This window comes from Aspergillus uvarum, assembly GCF_003184745.1.
Source record: "Aspergillus uvarum CBS 121591 unplaced genomic scaffold BO82scaffold_9, whole genome shotgun sequence".
NCBI classification, from domain to species: domain Eukaryota; kingdom Fungi; phylum Ascomycota; class Eurotiomycetes; order Eurotiales; family Aspergillaceae; genus Aspergillus; species Aspergillus uvarum.
In genome coordinates, this window is record NW_020291306.1 from 435,613 (window position 1) to 460,412 (window position 24,800).

General features: G+C 50.3%; 4 protein-coding genes across 4 annotated transcripts; 2 read left to right on the top strand and 2 right to left on the bottom strand.

Annotated features, from left to right (window-relative positions):
- Positions 1–260: 260 nt before the first annotated feature.
- On the top strand, positions 261–2,762 carry BO82DRAFT_381301 (putative differentiation regulator (Nrd1); the record flags this gene model as incomplete). The annotated part of the gene is made up of 1 exon (XM_025637839.1): positions 261–2,762. One exon carries the CDS (start codon positions 261–263, stop codon positions 2,760–2,762), a length of 2,502 nt encoding a protein of 833 aa, XP_025495081.1.
- An 870-nt stretch (positions 2,763–3,632) lies between these two features.
- Positions 3,633–5,586, top strand: BO82DRAFT_276177 (Iwr1 domain-containing protein; the record flags this gene model as incomplete). Its single annotated transcript, XM_025631139.1, has 3 exons — positions 3,633–3,699; positions 3,860–5,251; positions 5,378–5,586. 3 exons carry the CDS (start codon positions 3,633–3,635, stop codon positions 5,584–5,586), a joined length of 1,668 nt encoding a protein of 555 aa, XP_025495082.1.
- On the bottom strand, positions 5,559–6,245 carry BO82DRAFT_212280 (uncharacterized protein). The gene is made up of 2 exons (XM_025630715.1): positions 6,178–6,245; positions 5,559–6,090 (listed from the first exon to the last, which is right to left on the bottom strand). Exon 2 carries the CDS (start codon positions 6,005–6,007, stop codon positions 5,642–5,644), a length of 366 nt encoding a protein of 121 aa, XP_025495083.1. The 5' UTR covers positions 6,008–6,090; positions 6,178–6,245; the 3' UTR covers positions 5,559–5,641.
- A 2,457-nt stretch (positions 6,246–8,702) lies between these two features.
- Positions 8,703–9,893, bottom strand: BO82DRAFT_212276 (uncharacterized protein). The gene has a single exon (XM_025630714.1). The coding sequence runs from the start codon at positions 9,547–9,549 to the stop codon at positions 8,857–8,859; it is 693 nt and encodes a 230-aa protein (XP_025495084.1). The 5' UTR covers positions 9,550–9,893; the 3' UTR covers positions 8,703–8,856.
- Positions 9,894–24,800: the final 14,907 nt, after the last annotated feature.

Genomic DNA, 24,800 nt, shown 5'->3' on the forward strand with positions numbered 1-24,800 from the left:
CAATCGCCTTACTCTCATTCTGGCCTCTTGAGCCTCTCTTCTCGTCCCTATTTCCCCCCTACTCGTTTTGGGGGTGATCTTCAGGCCCGGCTTTTTTCCCTCTCCCCTGCCCATTCTAACCGTGTCAATTGCATCGTACGTCCTCCCTTCCTTTGGCCCTTGGCTGGGTGACATCAAACATCCCATCTCCGACTACTCACCCCCGTTCTCTTTTTGTTTCTCTAGGGGAATCTCGTGTCCAGTCGCTCTCTTCCCTCGCCATGCAAACCTCCGATGCGAGCATCCCGAGTCGTCTGATTCCCTCCAAGTTCTCCCATTTTAACGCGGACAACACGGGCTTCTCTCACGGTGCATACAATTCCAACAATATTCCCTTGCAGGGTCTATCGGACCGGAACGCTCGTCGTGCCAATATTCCTGCCATCAACACCTCGGCTCCGATTTCGGACACCATGAGTTCCTCGGGGGCCGCGTTCGACATGAATTTCACTCCCCTCCTACCGTCTCAGCTGCTGCTTGGTAGTCCTTTCCAACCCGGCACCCCATCCGCGTTTGCCTCGCCTCAATTCGCCAACTTTGGAGGCTTTCCTCAAGCCAATGGTCACACACATGCACAGAATCAGAGCCACCCCCTCGCGAGTCCGACTCAGCCTTCACAGAATCATGGTCTTTACTCTGGCATGTTGTCGCCAGACGGCATGGGCAACTCCCAGATGCTAGGAGCTCCGCAGTCTCCCGTCGGAGGCTTGGGCGGTTTGGGGAACGCCGCGTTTGGCGCTCATGCCGCCTCGGTAACTCCTGGTTTGCTTTCTGGAACGAGCCGTACTGTATACTTGGGAAACATCCCCGCCGAAACTTCCGCGGAAGAGATCTTGAACCATGTGCGGAGCGGTCAGATTGAATCCGTTCGCTTGCTTCCTGACAAGAACTGCGCATTTATCTCTTTCCTGGACAGTAACTCCGCGACACACTTTCACTCGGATGCTATTCTTAAGAAGCTCGCCATCAAGGGTAACGATATCAAGGTTGGATGGGGAAAGCCTTCGCAAGTACCTACATCAGTGGCGCTCGCAGTGCAACAATCTGGCGCGTCGCGGAATGTTTACCTAGGCAATCTTCCCGAGGAAATGGCGGAAGAAGAGCTTCGGGAGGAACTTGGCAAATTTGGTCTCATCGATACTGTCAAGATTGTCAAAGAGAAGGCGATCGGCTTTGTCCACTTCCTGTCGATCAGTAACGCTATGAAGGCTGTCTCCCAACTACCTCAGGAATCCAAGTGGCAGGCCCCCCGGCGTGTCTTCTACGGTAAAGACCGATGTGCATACGTCTCAAAGACCCAGCAGCAGAACGCCGCCCAATTCTTGGGCATTGCTCCCGGATACGCACACATTCTTAATTCGGCAGACCGGGACCTGATCACGAATGCGCTTGCTCAGCAGTCCGTTGCCGCCGCAGCCGTGGCTACCACAGCTGGTGGCGTGAACAACCTCGGTAATCGCACTATCTACCTGGGCAACATCCACCCCGAAACCACAATTGAGGAGATCTGTAACGTCGTACGTGGCGGGCTTCTTCACCACATTCGCTATATTCCGGACAAGCACATCTGCTTTGTCACCTTTATTGACCCGACCTCGGCGGCTTCGTTTTATGCCCTGAGCAATCTTCAGGGTCTCATGATCCACAACCGTCGTTTGAAGATCGGATGGGGTAAACACTCAGGCCCCCTGCCCCCTGCCATTGCTCTCGCTGTGAGTGGAGGTGCTTCTCGAAATGTATATGTGGGAAACCTGGACGAGACCTGGTCTGAAGAACGTCTGCGTCAGGACTTTTCGGAATATGGGGAGATTGAGCTTGTCAATACACTGCGCGAGAAGAGCTGCGCTTTCGTCAACTTCACCAACATCGCCAATGCCATCAAAGCGATCGAGGGAATGCGAAACCGGGAAGAGTACAAGCGGTTTAAGATCAACTTTGGCAAGGACCGGTGTGGAAACCCTCCGCGTCAGGCTGGTAATGGTGGGCAGCAAGGCCGTAACGGTTCAGGGATGGAAGGCACACAATCCCCCTCTCCGGCCCTGAACGGTTATCAGCAGAACCTGAGCCAGTCCGGCTCTGGATCTAGCCCGACTCATCCCGCTCTGTCACCTGCTCCTGGATCCACTGGCTCTCAGAATGGACACCCGGGTAGACACCCTTTGCAGCAAGTATCCTCGCCGTCGGGCATTCTCAATGTCGGAGCCAACAATCCATTGACAATGTATCTCAATCAAATGTCGGCTCAACAATCTCAGGAGCAGGAGAACCGGCTGAATGATCCGATGACCCTTGCTGCGCTCCAGTCTCATTCCCAAGCTCCTCAGCAGCAAAGTCTCTATAATACAGCAAGCACTGGCGAGCTTACCAACGGGAGTATCGAAGCTCCGTTACATCAGCATAAGCCTTCCATCAACGGGTATCTGAATGTGACTAATGGTTCATCGGGACCTGGCCACCATTCAGCTGCCAGTACGGGTGGCCTGAGCGTACCTCGCGCACAGCATTCCCGAGCTGTCAGTCTGCCCTCATTCTCTCAAGAACCTTTTGGACATCTCTCAAGCCAGGCTGGACCACCTCGTTCGGGAATGGCTCATCAGCCTCAAAGCAGCTTCTCTAGTTTCTCATCCGCTCTTGGAGGGCTTAAACATGCAGGCTTTGGATTGGCAATCCAGAACGAAAGCTCGCTTCCTGGCTGGGCTGAGGAGGAGATTGGAGCTAAATGATCGCTGCGACGAATATCTCTTTTCTTAATCCCCGAGGGGGTTCCAATATTTCCTGCCCCCATGTTGGCATCTCGCCATTACCTTCAGTGTCACAATTTTTGATCCCTTTCTCTGTATTGGCTTGTCGCCCTTTGTGGTTCTTCACCTTCTCTAATTGTCTAAATGTTTCGTTTCTTGACCACACCAGTTTACACCGTTTAATTCCCTCATTTCCTCATATACCATCACTTGTATTGCTAGCTGGGTATGATTCTTCTCCTTCTTTATCTTCTTCTTCATTTGCCCCTTCTTTCCTTCTCTTCCCCTTCTCTGCTTCTCTTCTTTTGGCTACTTACATTATTTTATTCGATCTGCATTTGGCTACGAAAGCGGGCGGGATCTCGGCTACACCGCAGATCGGTTAGCTTCGGTCTGATCTTTATGTTTCAAGCTGCCCATTTGCATATGTGATGCCATTCGACGGAACTTAATCCAGAGCACAGCTCCCCCTGTTGCTTTTTGATAACGACAAGGGTTATATAGCGGGCGGAGGTAATTGATACCGGATGATGATAGCGCTGCCGCCATCAAACAACATAGGAGAGACGAAGAGGGCTATTCTCAAGAGCAAAGAAAATGAAAACGCCTGGTTAACTATGTGCAGTGTCGCAAGTAATGCCGATCGTACTGTTTCCACCCACTCATTGGGGTAATTTGTTGATGGTTTGCCCGACTTGGTAGCAGAAAAAACAGTTGTAATCACGTGATGATAACGCCGGCTAGATAGCGCTAACCTGAACAGGGATGAATCATGGAGATATAGCTTTGACTTCGCCTTCCCCCAGTAGCCGTGTAAATCCCAACTTCACAGCCTTTCGCTACTACCTCAACATGTCTCTGCCCCCGGAGCAGATCAATATCAAGCGGCGTCGCGAGGAAGAGCCCGTCGACACATTATGTGAGAAGCACCCATGCTTGATTGCTATTTTCCCCAAACCATTCATTGCATAAGAAGCCGTTGCCTCCAATTTCCGACCTGGCGACAATGTCATCTATCTAACTTCCAACGCTACGGCTTTTCTGCTTCAACCAGAACTAAGACTGACTCCTTTCAACAGATATCCAATCAGAGCTTCATCAAACCAAGCGAAGGTTTACAGACTTTGTTTTCCAACGTGTTCAGATCAAGGGCCATGGCCCCAAGGGCAATACCAGCGGGGCATCCAGTCCGTCGCCCCTGGCGTCCGGACAGCAACGGGTTATCCGCACTCCACGGTCCGTGAGCAGTGGCCTGCCATCTTCGAGCACGGCTGCGGCGGATGGTGTCCCCTTGGTGAGGGCGACCTCGCCCGGGGCGGAATACCGCGAGGAGCGCCGCCTCGCCGCCGCGCGGCGGGAGCACGACGAGAAGCTGAAGAGAGCGCTGCACTCATCGCCGGGCTCGTCGAGCCCGTTGTCGCCGGCCGCCAGTCGCTCCCCGGCACCACTCGACAGTGCCGCTGGGCCCACCGCTGCCTCCAGTGGGCACGAGAGTCCCGCGTCCTCGTCCTCCGCCGCGGCCTCGCAGCAGTCGCTGCGGCGGTTTCAGATCTCCCGGTCCAGTACCCCGATCAACAGTACCCTCCGGGGCACGGGGGCGGGGGTCCAGAAGCGGAAAGGGGACGGGCCCGTGGCTATCCTGGTGGAAAAGCTGAGGCGCAAACCCCATTCGAGGCAGGCGTCCTTGGTGGTGGGTGCGGTTGCGGGTGCTGAAGGGTTGGATGGGATCTCGGGTTCGGGCTCGGGTGCTGGGGCGGAGGCAGCCATTCGACCGCGCAAGCGGCCGGTGGTGAACCAGGCGGAAAGGAAATGGAGAGAAGAGCGTAAGAGCGCGATCTCGGCTGCCAAGCAGCATATCTCGCAGGTCCTGGATCAGGAATCCCAGGCTTCTCACCAGAGGACCTGGGAGGATGAGTCGGAGCGACTCGCAAAGGAGCTGGAACAGGTTGCCCTGGAGTTGGATGCGGAGATGGAAGTGGATATGCAACATGCGGGACCGCATAGCCACCCGAGCAACATTGGGTCCTCCTCGACTTTTGGAGGTGGGCAGCCGTCGCCGTCTCATTCGGTGGAAATGCCCAAACCGCCCCTGAAGTACCAACCGCGAACGCCCAATAAGCATCGCTCTACGCAGAAGCCCGGTGAGGGTAGCTCTGTACAGGATCCTAACTCGGCCGCAACGGCGACCGACGCCCTGCCTGCGGAACAGGATGACGACGAGGAGAGCGACGGCGAATATGTCTACGATACGTACATTCGGAAGCCGCTTCCAGTTAGTGGCATGCTTACGGACCCGCTTGCAAACCTGGAATTGGACCATGACGCCTGGTTCAAGCAGCACGGAATCGATATGACTCGTCAGGATATTGGAGTTATTGTCATTACGCAAGAGGATGAAGAATATTGGGAGAATTTTGCTGAGGAAGAGGAGGATGAAGAACGGTGGGACAGCGAAGATGCAGACTCGAATGGTAAGTCCAAGCGCAAGGTCCCGTCGAATTGTGAAGACAGGGAGAAGCGAAGGATGAAGGATGAGGGATGAAGGATGAGGGATGAGGGATGAGGGATGAAGGGCTAACGGGCATGGCGCGACACAGCTGAGAATAATCCCGCAAATGATTACCCGGATGAAGAACTGTCGTGGGACGATGAGGACGAGGACGCGACGGCTATCTACAGTAAATACCGAATTCATGCGCGGTCTGATGATGAGGAATTTGACTTTGACGACTCCGGCAGCGAGGGGCCCCGTCGATTCGACTATGGGTTCCGGTCACACGTGGAGTCGGATGAGGAAAGTTGGTGAAGAAGGATTCGAATAAGGTCTGTGGGACTGAGCTCAGAAAGCGGGAAGGCATTATTCACAAGTCGAAGAAGGCAGCCGAGACTAGCTGGGGTAGTTGCGTCTGCAGAACGAAAAGGCTGCCTGGTTTCGGTAAAGGACGGTCGATGCACGGTACTTTGGGGCCGGGTGCAGTGCTGCAGGTCGCAGGAGGAATCGACGACGACCACGGAAAAGAGAAAACGATACACCTATTGAGCCATTCAAGCAGAGAAACAAAAGAAAGACCTGTTCCTCGATAGCGATTTTGGATTATGCCCGCCCGCCCGCGCTCGAGAGAGAGGGGAGAGAGAGAGCGAGAGCTCTGAGGAAGATTCGGTCTACGAGCCAACGCATTCATGCGTCGCAAGACTGGCAGCAGTCTTCCTGCAGAATTCGCAGCCATTGTTGTCAAGCTCAATCGACAAAGAAAAAGGAAAGACAGATCACGATAGCAACAATTCGCAGGCTTTGTTCCGGTGATAGCATCTATTCGTCCACCTGCAAGTCAGCCAGCCAGCCATCGGTCAGTCTCACCTAGTCAGCCCTGCGATGCGTCCCAAGGAGGAAACAGACAAGACGCTCCATGCTGGAGATTGTGCAGCAAAACTGTTCATCCCATGAACAGCCAGCTATCAGTTACCCGAATTAGATTGAAGATCGTATTTGCCGATGATCGTGTCTCGAAAGGAAGGGAAGGGAGAGACAGACAAGACAATCAAATAGATTGGTTTTGATGCAGACCGAATGGAATGGAATGAATGATTGACTGATTGAATTTGAATGACTGAGTGAATGATTGAACGATTGACAGAACGAATGGGCCCCCATAAGATGATGCGGGGTAACTTGGACAATCCCCAACCCTTCCATCCTTCCATCCTTTCTTTTTCTTGTCGAATCTTTTTCTTGTCGAATCCTTCACTGTCGTCTCTGTCTCTCCACCCCTCAACAATAGTATTCTCCATTATGACAACAATAACAGCAGGACGGGACCAAGCGAAGGATAGCTTACCCGCTTACTACACCCGAATCATCCCATGATACTTCCACATGCACAATCTCATCATCGTTTCTGCATCCCAATCCTATTCCTTCCTGAGCGTGAGGATCCATGCGCGATCGCCTTCTGGTCGGCAAGAGGGTTTTGTTCTGTTTTGTTTGATATTTTCTTTGTTTCAATCGAGTTTCTTGTCCTTGTCCTTTGCTTTTGCTTCGCCCTTTTTTCTCTTTCTTTTCTTTGTTCTTTTTTTCTTTTCTTTCTTTTTCTTTTTTTTGTGCTCTTTCTTCTTCCTTCCCAGGTATCGATTGTCTATGGGGCCGTAGTCAGAACTCCATAGAGCCTATCAACTCATTCGCCAGAGATCCTGACACCGCTGTAAGTTATTGTATATCACCTGCGCCCACTTCTTCGTCCTGTGTATTGTACTTAGTAAGATGTTCACCTTATGTACAACAATGCCTGATACCAATATGATCGAGTCATTGTCGTCTTCACCACCACCACCACTATTATTCACAACAATAAAAACAACCATATTGCATTTATACCTCCAGAATGATTGTTCTATCAATTCTCAATTCCCCATGCCCAACCGAACATCACCGATCATTCCCGCGGGGATATTATCAACATTACCATCCAGAACAGAAAAGGATTTGGATCAGCACGACCTCCTACCACAAACTGCCACCCCAACCCAACCCCCCTCTCCCCGACAGATCTCGCTTTCGCTCGGTCAATCAAAAGGTCCATCACAGAGTTCTAGCGATTTTCTCTTCCTTTCCTTTCCGCACCCACTTTTCCTTAAGCTATTGCGTCAAGAGAAACGCAGTGGTTAGTAGTCAGTAGTCTCGAGAGAGGGGGAGGGGGGGCTGTGCAGTGGGCTGAACATAACAATCATATCCCGGTACTGAGTACAGAGTCAGTGTGCATAACATGCAAGCAAGGACTGAACTGCTATCATGCTGGCCATGAGTCTATTATGGTTGTACAGTATATTGATGTGCAAATAATGTACTGTATAACGCTCAACAACACACATACCTACATGCAACATGCGTTCCGCTTCCTCTTTACGGCCCTTGCAACGTGCAAATACCTTGTGGAGCTTAGCTAGCTCGCTAGTCAGCCAGCGAGAGCCAAAGCAGCCCCCTTGATGATTCGGTGAGCTTCCCCATGTACTTTACCTCTGAGCCTCACGGGTTGCTGTAGCCGTAGAATCTCATACAGGGAGTATGATGGGAGGGAGGGATAGATCTACTGTAGTATAGTAAGAGTGGGAACCCAGGTCCAGGTAAGGTTGTACTGTACGTAGATAGTTCAACGGTGACGGATCTCTCCTTTTCCCCTATTGGGATGGGGTGGTCGCAGCACTCTGGGAAATAAGCGAGATGAGGTATTTGTCATGCTTCAGCCAGGCCAACGTATCATTGTTATACATCATATCAGATCATCTTTTGAAGGGTTGGATCTCAAGGCTTTCTTAGGTTCACAACCTTCCCTTCTCTTCCCGTCTTATGCATGACTAATTCGGTAACAAGTCTTCTTGTATTGCTTGCCTCGTTGTTACCAGTCTGACATGTACAGTACCCGTATTGTACATTACGTTACTTTCCATACCTCCTTGTCAACGGACGATCTCGGACTTCGGAGGTAACTTATGGTGCGGTGTAGTCGGCGACATAGGCACGAAAAGGTTTAAATTGGTATCCACCCGGGGATGATGATAGAATTCTTCCACGTCAGATAAGTCATCACGGATAGCTTGAACGAGGTATTCGCCATCTAGACAAGAATGGTAGGTCCATCTAAATGGTATTTGATAAGTCTGACCAGACAGACAGCGAGGTAAATAGGCGGTATGCCTCCATATATAAGAAAGCAACAAACAAGTGTAAATCGACAAGTTCCTCCCACAGGCCCAGTGCGTTTTATGCATGCTCATAACGACAAAAAAGCAGACATCCTCCCAGGCAAATTTCAAGACATGCTAAAAGTGACTTTCAAGGGGCAAATAACGAGCGTAAGAAAAGACAAAGAGAATCATAGGAGATAAGACAGACGAAGAAAAAAAAAATTAAAACGTAGAGGTATCGTCGGGATCGGCCGTGAAGCAAAGATGTGTTAGGTAGCAGTGGAGTAGGTAAGAAGAGAGAGGGTGGGGGAGAGCAAGCGCTGATGAGCGCAGGAGGGAAAGAAATGACTCGACCACCAGGCGGATGCTTGATGAAGCTATCCGAAAACAGGATTATCTACCTCGCAATTCGTCGTCTGCGCACTGTTTCTTTGTCCTCGCGCATCCATGGATACCAGGTCCCTACCCACTCAATAACTCCAAATTTCGGTGCCCCCGAGTCGGCAACTCCCGCCCCCTCCCGCAGAAAGTCGCCGTCACGCATGCGGCGCTGCTCTCGTAATGTGGGACACTTCTTCTCTTTGATGAAGCGGTAAAATTTGCATTGGATTCCTTGGAACCCACGTCGCTGCCGATCGGGGAACTGCCGGTTAAAGCTTTCACGGACCTCCTTCCACTCTTGGCCGAGGTCCACACGGTGGTACCAGATGAAATACATCTCTTCTTCTTCGTATTTGGGTCGGGGAGGCCGCCGTCGCTCCGCAGCATTGCTGGAGCTGCTAGATACCGAATCATACCGATCACGAGAGTAGGGATCCGGGGACGATTCCACCGATCGTGTCCGGTAGGGCAGGTATCCCTGCTCCTGCGAGTCCTCCCGATAAAGATGGCGGCTCTCTGAGTAAGGCGTGTAAAAGTACTGATTCGGACTGGGCGGGTATAAGGGCGAGCCGTGCTGGCTATATTGTGACCGAGTACTGGCAGTTTCACTTTCGGCGGATGGATTCAATAGGGAATCAATGGCCATGCGGCTCTGACGAGACGAGGCAGGCAAGTAGCTCGCCCGGTGCTGCTCGTGAATGGCCTGCATTTTCGACTTCGGTGGTGTTTGTGACGAGTGTCCTCGAGGATGGTTGTCTTGCACAAGGACACAAGGCTCAGCGTAGAATAAGATGATGAATCAAGGCGAGCCACAGTGGGGGAAACAATGGGCACCACTGATAAGAAAGGAAGCAAGAAAGCAGATGCAGGTTCAGATCGAAGTCGCACCTTTTGTATGAGGTAAAAGAAGGGGTAGCAACAATAATGGGGAAGGAACCACCAAGAGATTCGACTTGGGTATCGGCAGGCAAGACGATATCTCAAATAGTAGACAAGCCAGGATAGCCAAGAAGTCTCGAGAGGCGGGGAACCGAACGAGGAAGAGAGGAGAGAGAAGAATAAGAATGATAGAAGTGAAATTGGAGCACGGAAGATCGAAGCCACCCAAATGTGATAGATAGTAGGGGTTTGGTTCAGCAACAAAGGCCAAAGATAGTTCCTTTTTCCACTCCACGGGGAGAGAAGTAGAGTGCCTTGGCTGTTTGCAACCAAAAAAATCTAGGCAGATCAATGACGTGGGAAGACAGAAGAAATATCAAAAGTGAAAAAGAGGAGCTGTGCAAGATGGAAATCCTTCGGGCCAGCCTTCCTCCTTAAAGCATCACCAACGCCGCACGAGACTTCCGGTTGGATTCCCGGTTGAGGGCAATGGCGACCAAGGGTCCCGTTAGTGGTGTTCAGTTGTGCTGACCCATGCAGCGGTACCAGAGCCCTGGGACGAACTGGCCTGTGATAGAGGCCGACGGTGACTGCGCCCCCGGTGTAGTTGTGGGGGGGGGAAGGGGGGTGGTTATGTCGCTTCTATGGCGGGTAAATGAGGTTGACCGGAGTGATGCGTAGCGCCAGCAGCAGTAGCAGGAGCAGGGGTGGGTGGTGGCGTGGTGGTAATGGGTGGGTGGGTGGGTGAGGGAGTGGTACGTCGTTTGGTGACAAGGACGAGAGGGGTCGAGGCGAGGCAAATGCAAGAGGCGAAAAGAGCCTTGTGGTGATGATTATTATGGTGGTGGTGGTGGTGGTGAGGATGGTGATGGTGGTAGTATCCGTAGTACTTGGTAGAAATGGTTGTCTGGTGATGTTGATGCTTTTCTCTTTTCGTACCTTCCACTTCCAGTACTTCACCACCGCGGGGAGGCCCTCTCTTTAAGAGTTATATACTGTACAGAACTCGCCCCCAGATAGATTTGAAAAAAATAAACTTATCAAGTCAGCGGAGATAATGCCCTTGAGAAGAGAAATTATAATTGAGAAGAGACAAAATTATTCTTTTTTCTTAAAAAGATTTTTGGAGAACGATTTAAAAGAAATAAAGAAATAGAGAGAAAGCAAAAAAGGTAAAAAAAAGAAAAAAAAAAAAAACAAAACAAAACAAAACAAAACAATTTCCCAGCGCAGAGCTTGTTTCTTATATGCAAGGATGTCGTCTGGAAATGTTCATTCAGTTATTTTGAAGGATTCGCCACTTTTCTCCACGACAAACGGATCCTCCGCAAGTTCTAAACGGTAAGAAGTGTAATACTGATAATAACAATAATAATTATAATTATAACAATAATCTTGCTGATGTGGATGTCATGGACGGATGGAACAGTTCGGGGAGTGGAGATCATCCAAGGATCACGTTGGCAGGCAAGACAGACAGACAGACAGACAGACAGACAGACAGACGTGCAGTTCATGCTGGAACAAATCAGTGTTCGTTTACTGACTTACATGTACTAGTCCCCGTTGGACCGGGTAATTACATTGCGGCTACTGTATTTTTAAAGTTATTCTTTTTTCCTCGATTTTTTCTTAATCGTTTTGTTTTTCAAAATGACTATTCTTCGAGCGAGGGGTGGAGGGGGAAAATACCTGGGCTGATAGTAGGAAGGAAAATCAATGGATATGTTTTATTTATCTTAAATTCCATTCGATCGAATCTATTGTTCACCACCACCCTCCCCAGACGACGGATCCACTGACATTGAATGGAAGCAAGCCAGCCTAGTGTTAGTTCATGCATCCTGCTCCATCATATCGAGAATCAAAGATATGCTGCCCCTCCCCCGTTACCCCCTTTCCCCGACGGTTTTCAAGGAGCCGCAAGAAAGAGCTTTGACTGAAGCAATGGTGAGTTCGGGTGGAGGAAATTTGACCCAGGAGATTAGATTTCCCAAGTCATTTCCGCGCCAAACGGATCAATGGAGAATGGTTAGTAGTGCTATGGAGTAATCAATTGGACCCGTGTTCCGATGATGGACCAAGCTCCACGGGACCAAGTCAATCAATCAGTTTCCAAACTCGCACGGTCGTTTCGATGCTCATCACTCAGGGTTGACGGAATGCCGGATGACTCCCAGGATCACCCCAAAACCTCCAGCCTAGAGCTTGAAGGTTGGTTGACCCCATCTGCATGCGCAGCGGGGGAACAGAAGATAGAAATCAGACAATAAAGGAAGACTAAGAAACGGACGGATCTATCCTCGTCGTTGCACGGACTCTCCCTCTCGCGCGCGAGACCATGCAGTCGACTATGAAGGATGCCTTCTAAAGTTCTAATTCAGGGGGACCGTACGGTTTTCTCTCCTACCTGGCTCATCGCATGCAGCTCGACTGCTGGCTGGGGGGGGGAGCACAGATCGATCGGCCTATTTGGATCATGACAAATACTCGATGCGACTTACTCACTTGTCAACTGAGGTATACCTGCACAATCCCAACGTGAACATAGCGATCATAAAGAGATTCCGTCGACATGGTGAGCTATGTCCGATTGTAACTGACATACCGAGTTCTCGCTCTTCTGTAAAACAACGTAACATGCGATGCTCATGGAAAAGTTTTCCTGGGCTATCAACTCGGCAAGTCGGGCCATTCAATATATTCGTGTTGAGATAGGAATTTAGAGCCTTCCTCTCTCAGTCATCCATCAGTCTGTCTTCGTCAGATATCCGGCCCTAGAGAATGTGTCATGCTTGCCGTATTGTTAATTACGGCAGCAAGGACTCGTATTCGATTCCCCACAAGCATTCCTCCTGCACAGGAAAAAGGATGCGGGTGTGTTAAGTCGGTACAAGTCGTCTCAAAGTCTCTTAGACAGTCAAGAATGTGGATAAGAAAGGGGCGGGTGAGGATCTGCTCGCGGGCTCATGTAACTCATGTAACTCATGTATTACCTGATGAATGTAAATCATGATGAAATTAGGTCAACGAACATAACCAATTGATGATGATGACGCGGTAAAATTACGCCCGGCCGCCGACCACCCTGCAGCCCTGCAATTGCAAGGGAAGATTCATGAAAAATACGGAGCTGATAGGTCGGTTCCATGGCTGCAAGACGGGTGGACCGAAACGAAGCATTGCAGGGTTCAGAAGTCAGTCGCTGGCGAAAGAGGAAGAAAGGCCAGAAGGAAACAGAAAAGATTTGAAAAAATAAAAAAAAAAAGAAAGAAAGAAAGAAAGAAAGGCCTCGAGAAACATCAGACGACACCTGGTCTGCTTGAATGGCCGGTTCGTTTGCTCCTCCTCCGGTGCAGTGTGGCACTAAGGGTATGTGGGTTCATCTTCATCTCTCCTGCTCATTGCAAGCGGTGGAGCCATGAAGTGCTAACTAAGGTAGTCTGGGACTTAATCAGTTCAATGTTCGCCCCGAAGTCCCCGACATCTACACTTAATTAAATCCGCCATCTCTGGGGATTCCACCGGGTCTCGACCCATCTAGGAGCAAATGAGAGTCAATGAAGAGATACATTTTTTCCAACTGGGAAAGAGATTGGCTCGGTTAGTAGTAGTGCACCGGGAACACGTTCGGTGGTAGGGAATGATCCGACAGCTAGTCAGTCAACGCGACCACCATCTCTGTATCGTAGAAAGAGAGAGGGAAAGAAAAATCCAGGAGTACAACTAGAACGAGGCCTTACAGTAGGTCAACTGTCGGTGGGGAGGGGAGATGACCTGGAAAAGCAAGGTGAATCGTTTTGAAGTAGCATGCAAAACCGCCCTTTACCCGTGCTCCGAAAGTGATAGGGCAAAACGGGAATTAAAAGGCAGCCGAAGCGGTATGATTTTCCAGTTACCTACTCCGTATATTAAACCAATAACAGGAAAAGAAATAAACACAGAAAAAGGTAAAGGGTTGGAAACCGACAAAAAGATCAACTGTAGTATTATCTCAATCCAGTAGAGGGTGAATAGACGCTTGCTGAAAATAAAATAAATTGGAGAGAGAGAGAGAGAGCGAGCGAGGGGGAGGGAGGACTCGGACTTGCGAAATCGCTGCAAGAAACGAAGAAGAAAGAACCAGAGGCAGACCACCAGACACAAAAACAGCAATGGTTGGAAGCGACCAGCCAACAAAAGGGCGCGCATAGCCCGCGTCTATTGGGCGCGGAATGGAATCACCAACCCAACCTGCAGTGGCTTTGCTAGTGTACCAGTCTGTCGGGTCCAACCTACGAATAATATCGAAGCTCTATATTTGCCTAGCTCTTATGGTCTCAGATTGCGCAGGGCCGCTGCTGAAGGACAGCAGCCAACCTGACAGCCAAGCGGGAGACACGATGTGGGTGTGGGACCTTCCTTCCCTTTCCCCCCTCTCTTCTCCCCTCCCTCCCTCCCTCCAAGCCCACACAGCAGTGCAGCACATCATCACACCGTACAGCTTCTAGTTACTTTGTTGCCCTATCGATGGCCAGTTGATGGTCCACACAGCCTTACCCATCGATGCAGAGTAGAGAAGAAAAAAAAAAAAAAAAAAAGGGAACAACCATGTCACCTTGGGCCATGTTACTCGACTACTCGACTCGACTCGACCTTTCCATATTCCCCATCATCCAACATACTTACTGTGTGTAGTCACTAGTTACTACGAGTAGTCCTATGCAGTAGGCTGTACCCTGCACAGTCAGGTACTCTGTACTGGGGTGTAGATTCCAATCTGCAGAGCCTGCTGCCAACGCATCTCTGCAGAGGTGAGCCGATCACTTTCTTTTTTCTCCCCTCACAGTCGTCATGAAACGGGATGAGCCCATGTCCCACTACCCTCCGCAATAATCGAGAGGGGTGAGGAAGGAGGAGGGCGAAGCAGGGAATATGGCCGGTTTTTCACGTGTTCAAGGTCTGAAGCTGATATGCATGATAACAACCAGCAAACTATACAAGGGGAATCCCCCGCCCCCCTCACACAAAATCACTACCACTGCTATACAAAGTCCCTCTTCCGTTACCAATGAATATGCATCGCTGTTCATATACACAAACGGTTGAGCAGAAAGTAAGAATCTGACTGACGGTTCGCAAAGAGCTCATGACAAAAGGTTATGGTGGATCTTATTATAGGGATGCCAAGACTGACTGTGGGAGGAGAAATCTGGAGTGATTTGTCAACCTTCTTCAGCAAAGCTACTAGTGCTGCCTGTCAAGCCTATCAGTACAATGATTGGCAAAAGCAATATCTCCATCCATCTATTTGGGGGGGGGGAGGAAGACCGAGTAATGCTACTAAGCCTGTCTAGGTAAACAGTGAGGAAATGGTGGGTGGTTGTCGGCTGAGGTCCAAGTTTTGGCAGCGGATTCACCCTCTTAGATCCCGAGACGGAGAGTCTAATTCCGAATGCTGTGCAGGTGTAAAGAGACCAATGGGAGGTGGGTGGGCCTTTAGAGTGTTAAACTTCTCGTATGAAGAAGAAATAAAGAGGGGATAAAAGAAGAGGTGAGAGACAAGCAAAAAAAAAAAAAAAAAAAAAAAAAAAAAAAAAAAAAAACAATCAACTTTGCGGAAGCACGGAATCCCTTCTCGCAAGCCATATCATGAATGTCGGTGAAGTGCCCCTGTATTGTTCCTGATAGATACGTACCTGATACTACATAGAAATTTCTTTGTTTTCAACAATGGAAGGAAGATGCTTACCACGCCCCGAACATAGATATAGATTGAAAGATTAGCATGTTGCAGATTGCAGATTGCAGACTGACTAACTATGGTGTATATCTTCTACTAGGTACACTGTACTTTACCTTACATTCTCGAGAAAAGAATCTCCACAAGTCGGCTGTGGCACCGATCATCTTCGGGTTCTTTTCTAGACGAGCCAACGAATCAAGGGTCAAGACGGAAGGTGTTCTGGACGGTCAGAGTGGTACCTCCGCGTGTGGATTATTATCGATTGGGTTGGGGCCGGGACACGGGGAGCTGAGGAAAGAGCTGACGGAAGAGCTGACAGAGCGACCTCATGGACAGAGACTTTGTTTAGTTAGCAAGGTAGTCAGTAGTTAACGTTGGTATTTACAGACAGTCTTAATAACTCAGAGCTTGAGACTTGAACTCTTGAATCTGAAGGGAGGGGCGACTGACGAGCGGCCAGCGGCAGTGGCAGTAGGTTAATAGTATGCACAGTACCTGTTCCTTTTCAGTTCCTCCCGATGCCTCTCAGTCTCAGGCTCGCTTTCTTCTTGACTTCGTGGTGCCTGCTGACTGCTGCAATCTGGATTGGAGGATCCGTCATCATCCCCATCCCCGGCAGCTGCAACGGCCCCTCCCCCTTCCCTGCCTCCCCCTTCGTTTTCTTCTCTAGAACAATCGGCAGCATCCATCAGTTGTTCTCGATTTCATGGCCAGACATCCCAGTACGGAGGAGCACGGAGTACTGTCTGCTTCGCTTGCTTCAAATTCGTAAGCAGAATCTCATTAGAAGAGAAAAACTTGTCGGTGTGATCTCCGGAGCCGAAAGGCTCACCAAGTGGAGAGACTACCGGCATACCATTCCTAAAAAGCTAGGATATGTCTTGCAAAGTTGTCTTCATCTCCTCTGATTCTACCGCGCAGTATCACTGACGCGAAGATGACGACGGTGACATATCATGAAAGTAACAGAACTCGGTGTAGAAGCTGAGATTGGTTGTTCAATAACAACCATGTCTGCGGCACAGTCAACTTGCGCAAGCTTTCCAAAGCCTCATTATCCCCCTCCATTTCCCCCTTCCAGAGCGCATAATTGCGTGCTGTGTGTGGGGAACTTTCTTTTCTCAGGCGTTTGTGTAATCGGACAGCCCATGCTATCAATTATGGAGTTCATGGCCTGCTCTGTCGCTGATATTACTGGTTCTACTTACAGCAGGGTTGAAGCACGTATACTGCATACCTACCTGCATTGCTACATAGACCTAATCAATCCAATGTTGCGCCCGTGTCTAGACCAGACATACTCAGTACGCCAATGCTTCCGTGGAGATACCGACCGGCCTTCCTCTCTCCTCCCTTCCCACCATTTCATAGCCAGCGAATTGAATCGGCGGATGATCGTCCACTTGCTTGTGCCTGTTGTGGATCTCTTTTGGACTTCGGCAGAGTTGTTGACTCGGCTAAGGAGGCGTGGTTTAAATGTACCATACACACTTTGAAGACAAACATTGCTGCCTTATTTGCTTCCTCTACACCGTTGCAAGTCGAACCTAACCCTTCTTCTCAAGCTTCAAGGCCGAAAGCCTTTCCTTGTCTGCCTTAGTACTCCCCTCGTCGTCTCGTCACACGCGTACCCGCAGACGTGTTCAATCACGTGAGTGTCTACTTTCAAGGATGATGAGGACCTAAGCCTATGAAAACAGCTCGTTTGAAGCGATGGCGCACTTGGACAATTTGATGGACATGGAAGCCCCGGCTGGTTGGCGGCCGAGAGCAGCGTTGCGTTGTCTTGGTGGTGGGTACCTTTCATTCCAGTGCCACTGGGCCAGGATGAGAACAAAGAAAATGCTTCGACAGGGGCCGGCTTTCCGGCGAATGGAGAGATATGGAGGACAGGGGCCTGACTCGTAGTCAAGTAGTTACTACTGTACACCACCAGTAGCATTCGAGACTCTATCCCTGTGACAACTATCTACTGCCGAGGTACCGGCCAGCAGGCATGGTGTTTCGTTCTTTGTTCTTTGTCCGGCGCAGGTTACAAACGGTCTGGTAATATAATCACTGCAGCCTCGGTGACACACTAACCAAGGTGATCTAAAAGGGAATTCTTTCTAACTCAACCTTAGCTACACATCCGATGCTCGCAGGATTGATTAGTGCCATCACCTAGTACCTAGAAACGACCTAGAATGCGCAACGTTTGCGGCTCTTTGTCAATTGACACGGTCTTGCGCGGAAGTTGAAGGCATTGCCGCGGTACCGATGGGTCCTCTAAGACCACTTAGTCCCACGCTACAATGTACTATTAAATCCACTATTTACGGATCAACTACACTATGGTGGAGTCCCGCCGTACTCCGTACTACAGCCGACTTGTGGAAGTTTGTCTTAGAAGCTGAAACGTGTGTCCGGCTGTCCGCAAAATAAAATAATGATACTAGCCGACCTGCAAGCGAGCTACCGTGTTCTCCGATCACCTAAGGCACGATGACCTTTTAGGGCCGTCTCGATTTACCCTTACCTGACTGGTACTGCTGCAGTTTGGTGCCAGATATCTTTGGAAAGCCCAGCTGTCGATTTCTTCACGCCATGGTCTCGATTGGACGGAACGAATTTCATGAAGGAGACTGGGATATCATCACACTGTAGTCGTTAGACGTCTGGGAGTCGAAACCGAGTTTCTTTGCCTGCTTCCCGCAGGATGAACGAGCCATAAGTACGCCTACCACGGTAGGGATGTTCCGTAGCCCTTTCGACGGAGGTTCTCCTTCTTTTCATTCCAGGAATGTTGGTTTGACCTTGTTCGCGTCCTCACTTATCGAACGCCGGTAAGCCACCGCAGGACAGATCTGTAGAGCAACAGAGCCAACTGCGCCAGATTCTCGGAGCCATGCGGGATATACCTTTCGGTAAGGGTGGGCTTCAGAAGACAGTAATGGACTGGATACATCAGAGCTTCTCGGGCTGAAAATGGGAAGAATGTACGCCAGATCACTGGGCGGCTCGATCTCAATCGTCAATGATCGACGTCGACACCATTTCCCCATGATCATGATGCCTCACCTTTGCACGAAGGCGTTGAGTGATATGTCAATTCTCAGTCAATAGTGATGCTGAAGATTGCATACTGTATTTGCAAGGCCTCTCCGTAAGGGTATGAGCATATTAGATGTACTCGTACATCCTCCAACTTTCCGACTGATATGTCTATCAAAGGGGATCATAATCTCACTCCGTCACATCAATAGGAACCTCGACAATGAGAATCAGTCATAAGATTCCCAGTCTCGATCCGCAGTATTTCACCCAGCCCAAGATGAACTGCTGGGTTGAGACCAGAATACTTCCAGGCATCCTTTGGCACCTGAGGTACCTGCCTGCCTACTGTGAGTCAACAGATCTCATTATGGATACCTAAGTAGTTACAGTATGTGGTCATGTGGTCAAAGTTCGCAGTCACACTTATCGTCACTGGACAGCCTGGGACAGGGCTCAATCCTTTGCACATGTCGATCCTTTCATCATACACCTCGCAGTCACCACTTGGCCTCCTTCCTCTCTCTTCCTATCAGGTATCATGTTCCGGGTCATCTCCAATTGGTTCATCGATTCGCACGCTGTAGATAGGTTCCTAGCTCATGGAAGGGCAGTGACGCTAGAAGCTCTTGGCGCTACCACGCTAAGTCCCTTGAAATCCTTCACACATTTCGAAGTCGGCCGCGAAAAGGGTGATGAGTCCTTTTTTGGTTCAGCGCTACGGCAATGGGAGAAAGCAACCGGCCTCATTTGGGGCCCCCATGGCTTTCCGATTTTCTTTTTTTTTCTTCTTTGCTGGGCCACGTTCACCACGTTTGATCTTCAGGATCCGTGGCACATAAGTCTAGTTCTAGTCACATAACGCCACCTTATACCGACGTGCGCTTCGGGCTGATCTGAACCATGGGACCATACCCAGGACAGGCTCCCGCTTAGTACTTGGTTCCGGTGGGCCATGCGCCGGACAGGAGAACAAAAGAACCACCGGACTCCATGGGAGTGAGTGGAATCATCATTTAACCGCCATTATTGCCTATATTGCATCAAAGCATAGACTTTTCGTTGAGATGTCTTTTTCAGAAGAAAGCAGAGTCTAATACGTGAGAGTGGATCACCAGCCTGCTCTACCAATTACACATATCTATGGATTGTCCATTATGGACGAAAGATAATCTCCTTGGCCCTTCAACTGCCCTGCTCGCAGCTAGCCGACTTGGCTAAGTGGTGGAAGTTCGAGAGCTCGAGGAACTCCAAAAGACCGAGTACTCACCTTGACCGGATGTCTAAAAGTCATTGAACAAGATGGATTAGGTGACAATATCAGTGACAATTGCTCGTTAGTCTGGTCGTCTAAGTGCAACCCCCGAATGACGCGCCAATCTTTCGATTCGGGGGCGAATGTCACTAGCTAAGGAAAGAATGCAGACCACAACACCGACCTTTCCTGGTTCACATTGTCCGCTGATGACACTCCTCCGATCTCTCCTGGACTAGTACTGCGTCTCGCTTTCGAGATCGGCTTCTATTGCCCCTGCGCCGCTCAGCACGTGGGTCGAGTCGCCTCAGACCGAGTCTTTTCTCCGCCGCCGCCGCCGCCGCGATTAGTGACGGTCCGGACCTCACAATGGCTTGGGTAGGTTGGCAAGGCTGTTCTAACCCATCTGTTGCGTGTTTACTTGAACGGGCCAGCACACAATTCTGTATCAGGCCCCGCTTTCAGACTAATAATTGTTAAATCTCCCTTTATTGGTTCGATCGACCGGAATCTTACAGGAACTTGCTCATATGTGCTTGATTTCTAAAGGAATTACAGGCATTGGCGGAGGCTTGTATCATTGTGACTCCAGTGGCCGGGTGAGTCGGCCCTTTTTTTGCATCGCATCGGCTCCACAGCCAAAATCAAATCGATTAACGTCTCGCCTGCCCGGCCCTTGTCTGTCTGCCTTCCCGATATGACGTGCGGCACAGTTGCTCTGCATGAGTTAATGTCTCGGGGAGCTGGAAAAATTGAACTAAACCTCCACAAAGCTCGGCGCTTAACATGTAGCTCAGCTATCCTGCTGATTCGAGACCATGCTGTAATCGACCGGTAGCGTGATACGTAAGCCGACATCGCGAATCTAGCGAGGCTTTTTGTTAGGTTCCTTCTGGTCATGGACTTCATTTGATCAGATACGGCCATGCTACCCTTGAGTCATGTGTTGAACCTGCAATCTGACCTCAGACGACATCCTTATGCCTAGGCCAATGAAGTGCCTTGACTCTACATCGACAGGAATCTTTGGTTCAATCAGAAATGAAGAGCAAGCGAACGAGATGACACATGGATGGAAAATGGCGGTGGCCGATTGGCGCCCCGTCGCCAATGCATGCCATCCAAAGAGGAGACCCCAATACGTGATCATGCTATGTAACGCTATGTAACGTTATGTTAATCTACACGTTTGCAACTTGTATTACACTATAGCACTGTACTGTACTGTCAGTCCACACCACCAAGACTGACGGCCGTTCGATCGACAAGCAAGCCCAGATCGATCAATATTAAAATGTACGAGTACTCGAAGAAGACCAGGACTAATGAGAATCAATATAGACGCGGCCACTTCTTCCCTTTAGCAGTAGTCCGGACCTTGTCTAGTGCCTCCACAACACCCACCTTTACCCGACCAGCCCCCTCCCCGAATCCCCATCCATCATCAACGCCCCCGTCCACTTTCCCTGTTCCCCCCCTCTTCCCCTCCACCGCATAACACAACCCTTCAGGGGGGGAGGAGAAGGTGGAAGAAGGAGGCTACGGGAAGGCACGCATCCAGGTAAGCTTACTTCCGTACCTTAAACAGGCTGAAGAACCTGCCTGGCTCACTAACCACTTTGAATCGGCTGAGTCAGTGCTTCTTGCTCATCACCTCGAGCTTCATCGCACGTTCGTGATGACTGACCCTCTTCCCACTGCCCTGGCTCCAAGGATTGACGGGCCTCTACCGCAAAAACTTGCCACATTTCCGCACTCGCTAGGAAGCCAATTGCCTCACTTGCAAGGATCCTTGTCAACCCACCCTACCCAGCAAAGCAGAAACCCCTCAACTGGACGGAAATTGCTCAAGGCTTGCCTACTAATGCCCAACTATCACACCTCTACCAGACTGTCGGGTCCGTTGGTGCCATTTCTTTCGCTGCTAGTCTCAGCCGGTGCTGCGCTGCCCCCTCCCCCTCACCGGATCCAATTCTTGGGCCGCGCGTGAACACAGAGGCAGCTGAGAGATTCTCACTTCGGGTTCGAGGGAAGGGCTATCACATTTTCCCATCCCCTTCCTTGCTATCCGGCTGTTCGAAGCTCCCTTGGTGATCAGGCAGCCCGGACCTCATGGGGGTACGTACAGCCGTCACCGCGATTGTGGGACGGGGGGACGGGGGGGATGGGGTTACGGCGCACCCACGGAGGCTTACTTGTAACCGGGGTCCAGTGGATTAGATGGGGCTGAGAGTCAGTCGTGCAGATGCCACCTCTTAAACTTGCTTGTCTAACTTAGCCTGCCGGCTAAGTTAGTGTGCTCACGTCGCCCTTTGCACCTGAGACGCAAACACCACAAAAAGTCGACATGGCAGCAGCATGGAGACAGACGGAGGACTTCCGCTGTGGTTCCTATTTCAGATAACACCCACCACCACCACCACCACCACCACCACCGAGTCACGATGAAAACCATGGACGGACGGTCGATGAAGCCAGCCGTCTCAATAGATTAACATCCAATGCCGTCAAGTTACTTTCTCTTCGAGTCCGTTACCACTTCGGTTGCGATCATCAGGCTTTCAGACCGAACGACCCACTGGAAGAGGGGGACAAAGAAATTAACGTAACACCTCTTTATTCCTCATCGTCGGCGATCTCCGCACGGTATCCACTCCAATGATAGCTTGGTGTTGGGTCCGTCCCTCGACCGGATCTCGGCCTGCCTGATCCGCGCCTTGTTACAGTCTAATTTTTTTTGGTTGACTTGAATGGTGCCGCTATGTGGTCGGTCACTCGTTCCCTGACCCTGTGGTTCCGGTCTTTTTCAACTTGAGAAAGTTTTGATTTCCAGTATAACCAACGTTGCTAGAAGTCACGGTCAATCGTCATCATCACTAATACCACCAGGCTACAGTGTTACTACGCCTATCATCTTCTCATCACTGCCACTCCCTCCGGGGTGGAGCCTCGTTTCAAACTTGCACTGACTAACGCCGGCAGACGTGCGTGAAAACTAGCCTGCATTTACCTCATCTGGCAGGACTGAATAGATTGCCCCTTAGTCCAACCTAGGGCGACTACAGTACATTAGTGAGTCCTGACTAAGAATGCGATGGTTGACAGACGAGCAAGACGAGCAAGCCAATCAGTATGGTGATCTCCCTCGTTGGAGCCGGCTAGCCTCCGCAGACGCCTAGACTGACAGGACTGCCTATTATTCAACAATGCATGAGCGCAACGCAAACGACGCTGCATCCCTACACCTATCCAGTAAGGCTGGTTAGTAGCAGATCAAGCTGCGCGCCAGTCAGATCCATGTGGACTTTGGCCCCGAGATTCGAGCCTTTCTTTCCCTGACTCCAATTCCCCGAATCCGATTCCCCAACGTGTTAGTTTCGAATCGCAGTATCCGGGCGAGATGCCACAAACTCAGCATAGTCGATAGAAAAGAAGAACAACAAACCCAACTGCTTGGCGTGCGCAAACTTTTCTTCCTTTGGTTTGCCTGTCGAGTGAGTGTTGGAGAACCCATGCCTAGAACAAGCTATCCTAGTTAGAAACAGGATGGGCCCAGGTGGGGGGGGCGGAAATAAGTGAAAAGGTTCTTTTGGTGGCCGACTCCAGTTATGGCCGAGTCAGGTAGAGCTAACCGAGGACAACGACCGAGCGGTTAAGTCACGGTTCGTGAGTGAGTGACCTTACCAGGGAAGTGACGGGAGTGACGGGAGTGACGGGCCTCCACTTTGGCTGGCAGTTGTTGCCAGGTATGAGTAGTACCGTTCAACACCTTCGCCAGCCAGCCAGCTAGCCCACTTGGACCGGGAGTCGGACTTGAATGACCTCCTTGGGATAGAGATTGATTCCCTTGTCATTGAGTGAGTGACATTGCTGGCGATAGCCATTTGCTTCCAACATTAACCCTTATAAACCCTCAAGGAAGGATATTCGAGTACAAAACGACAGTACAGTACATCTCATCACCTCACCAATTCAAAGCCTGTACGTACTGGAAGCACCACCGCAGAAGAAAACTTTTTGTCTCTTCCAGTAGTTAGAGTTTAGTTTAGTTTCCTGTATTAGGCTATCAGGCTATCAGGCTATCAGCGCATTTACCTATCTTCCACTCACTCTTTGTACTGCCCCCCAAATCTAGGAATCTAAGTCCGCCGCAATCGCCGCCATCACCGCCGGTCGGATCTCGGACCAAACGCACGCCCCAAAAAAAAAAAGAGGGGGGGGAAGATTTTGCGAGAGCACGCACTTTTTGAGTGTCACTCGTACCCCGTACAGTACATACTCAACTTGGTAGGACTTACTCTGTAAGGTACAGTTTTCAACCAGCCCGGGGCACGGTAGAATTGGTGTCTATATTACTCCGTGGGCCAGATTTCGCCGAGGTCGGGGGTATGGTTGTGGGCGTGGGTAGGTATCCGGGGAGGGGAACCTGCTGAGCCGAATCTCGTTAAGCTCACTCACGTGCTTGCTGTGCTGTGCTGTGCTGTGTTGACTTGGGCTTTTGCTGGGTTGACGTGACGTGACGTGACGTGACGTTAGCTTAGCTTAGCTTAGCTGACTTTACGGAATACTCAGGCAAGTCCGTTCCGGAAACGCCTAGCTACCTAAACCTAAACCCATCTCCGTTCTGGTCGGCGGTGTGTAGTATGTAGTATACCAAGTACTGTACAGTACGTATGCTGTAGACAAAGTAATTCGAACTTAGTATAGCTTGGTAATCGCAGGCACTGGTAGTCTGGGTGTTGTTTCTGTTTAGTATGCACTACGCTAGGCCCGTTCTCGAGAGTTGATTCCGGCGGGCGTGTATACAATTCCGAGGTTTTCGGGGTAGAGTCTCGGAGCTTGGAGCTTGGGGAGGAAGAGTTTGAAAGGGGGGGGGGGGGGGGTTAATCCGACGGTTGGGTGGTAACTATTGTGGTTTTGTCGGTTACTGTACGCCGTATAGAATACGTATACGTGCTCTGTAATGGGTCGGGTATGGTAATATCGAGGGGATTATATGTGCTGCGCTGTAATGGTTAGGTATGTGTATCATCGCTTATGAGGTTTGGTTGGTTTGAGCCACGGCGTA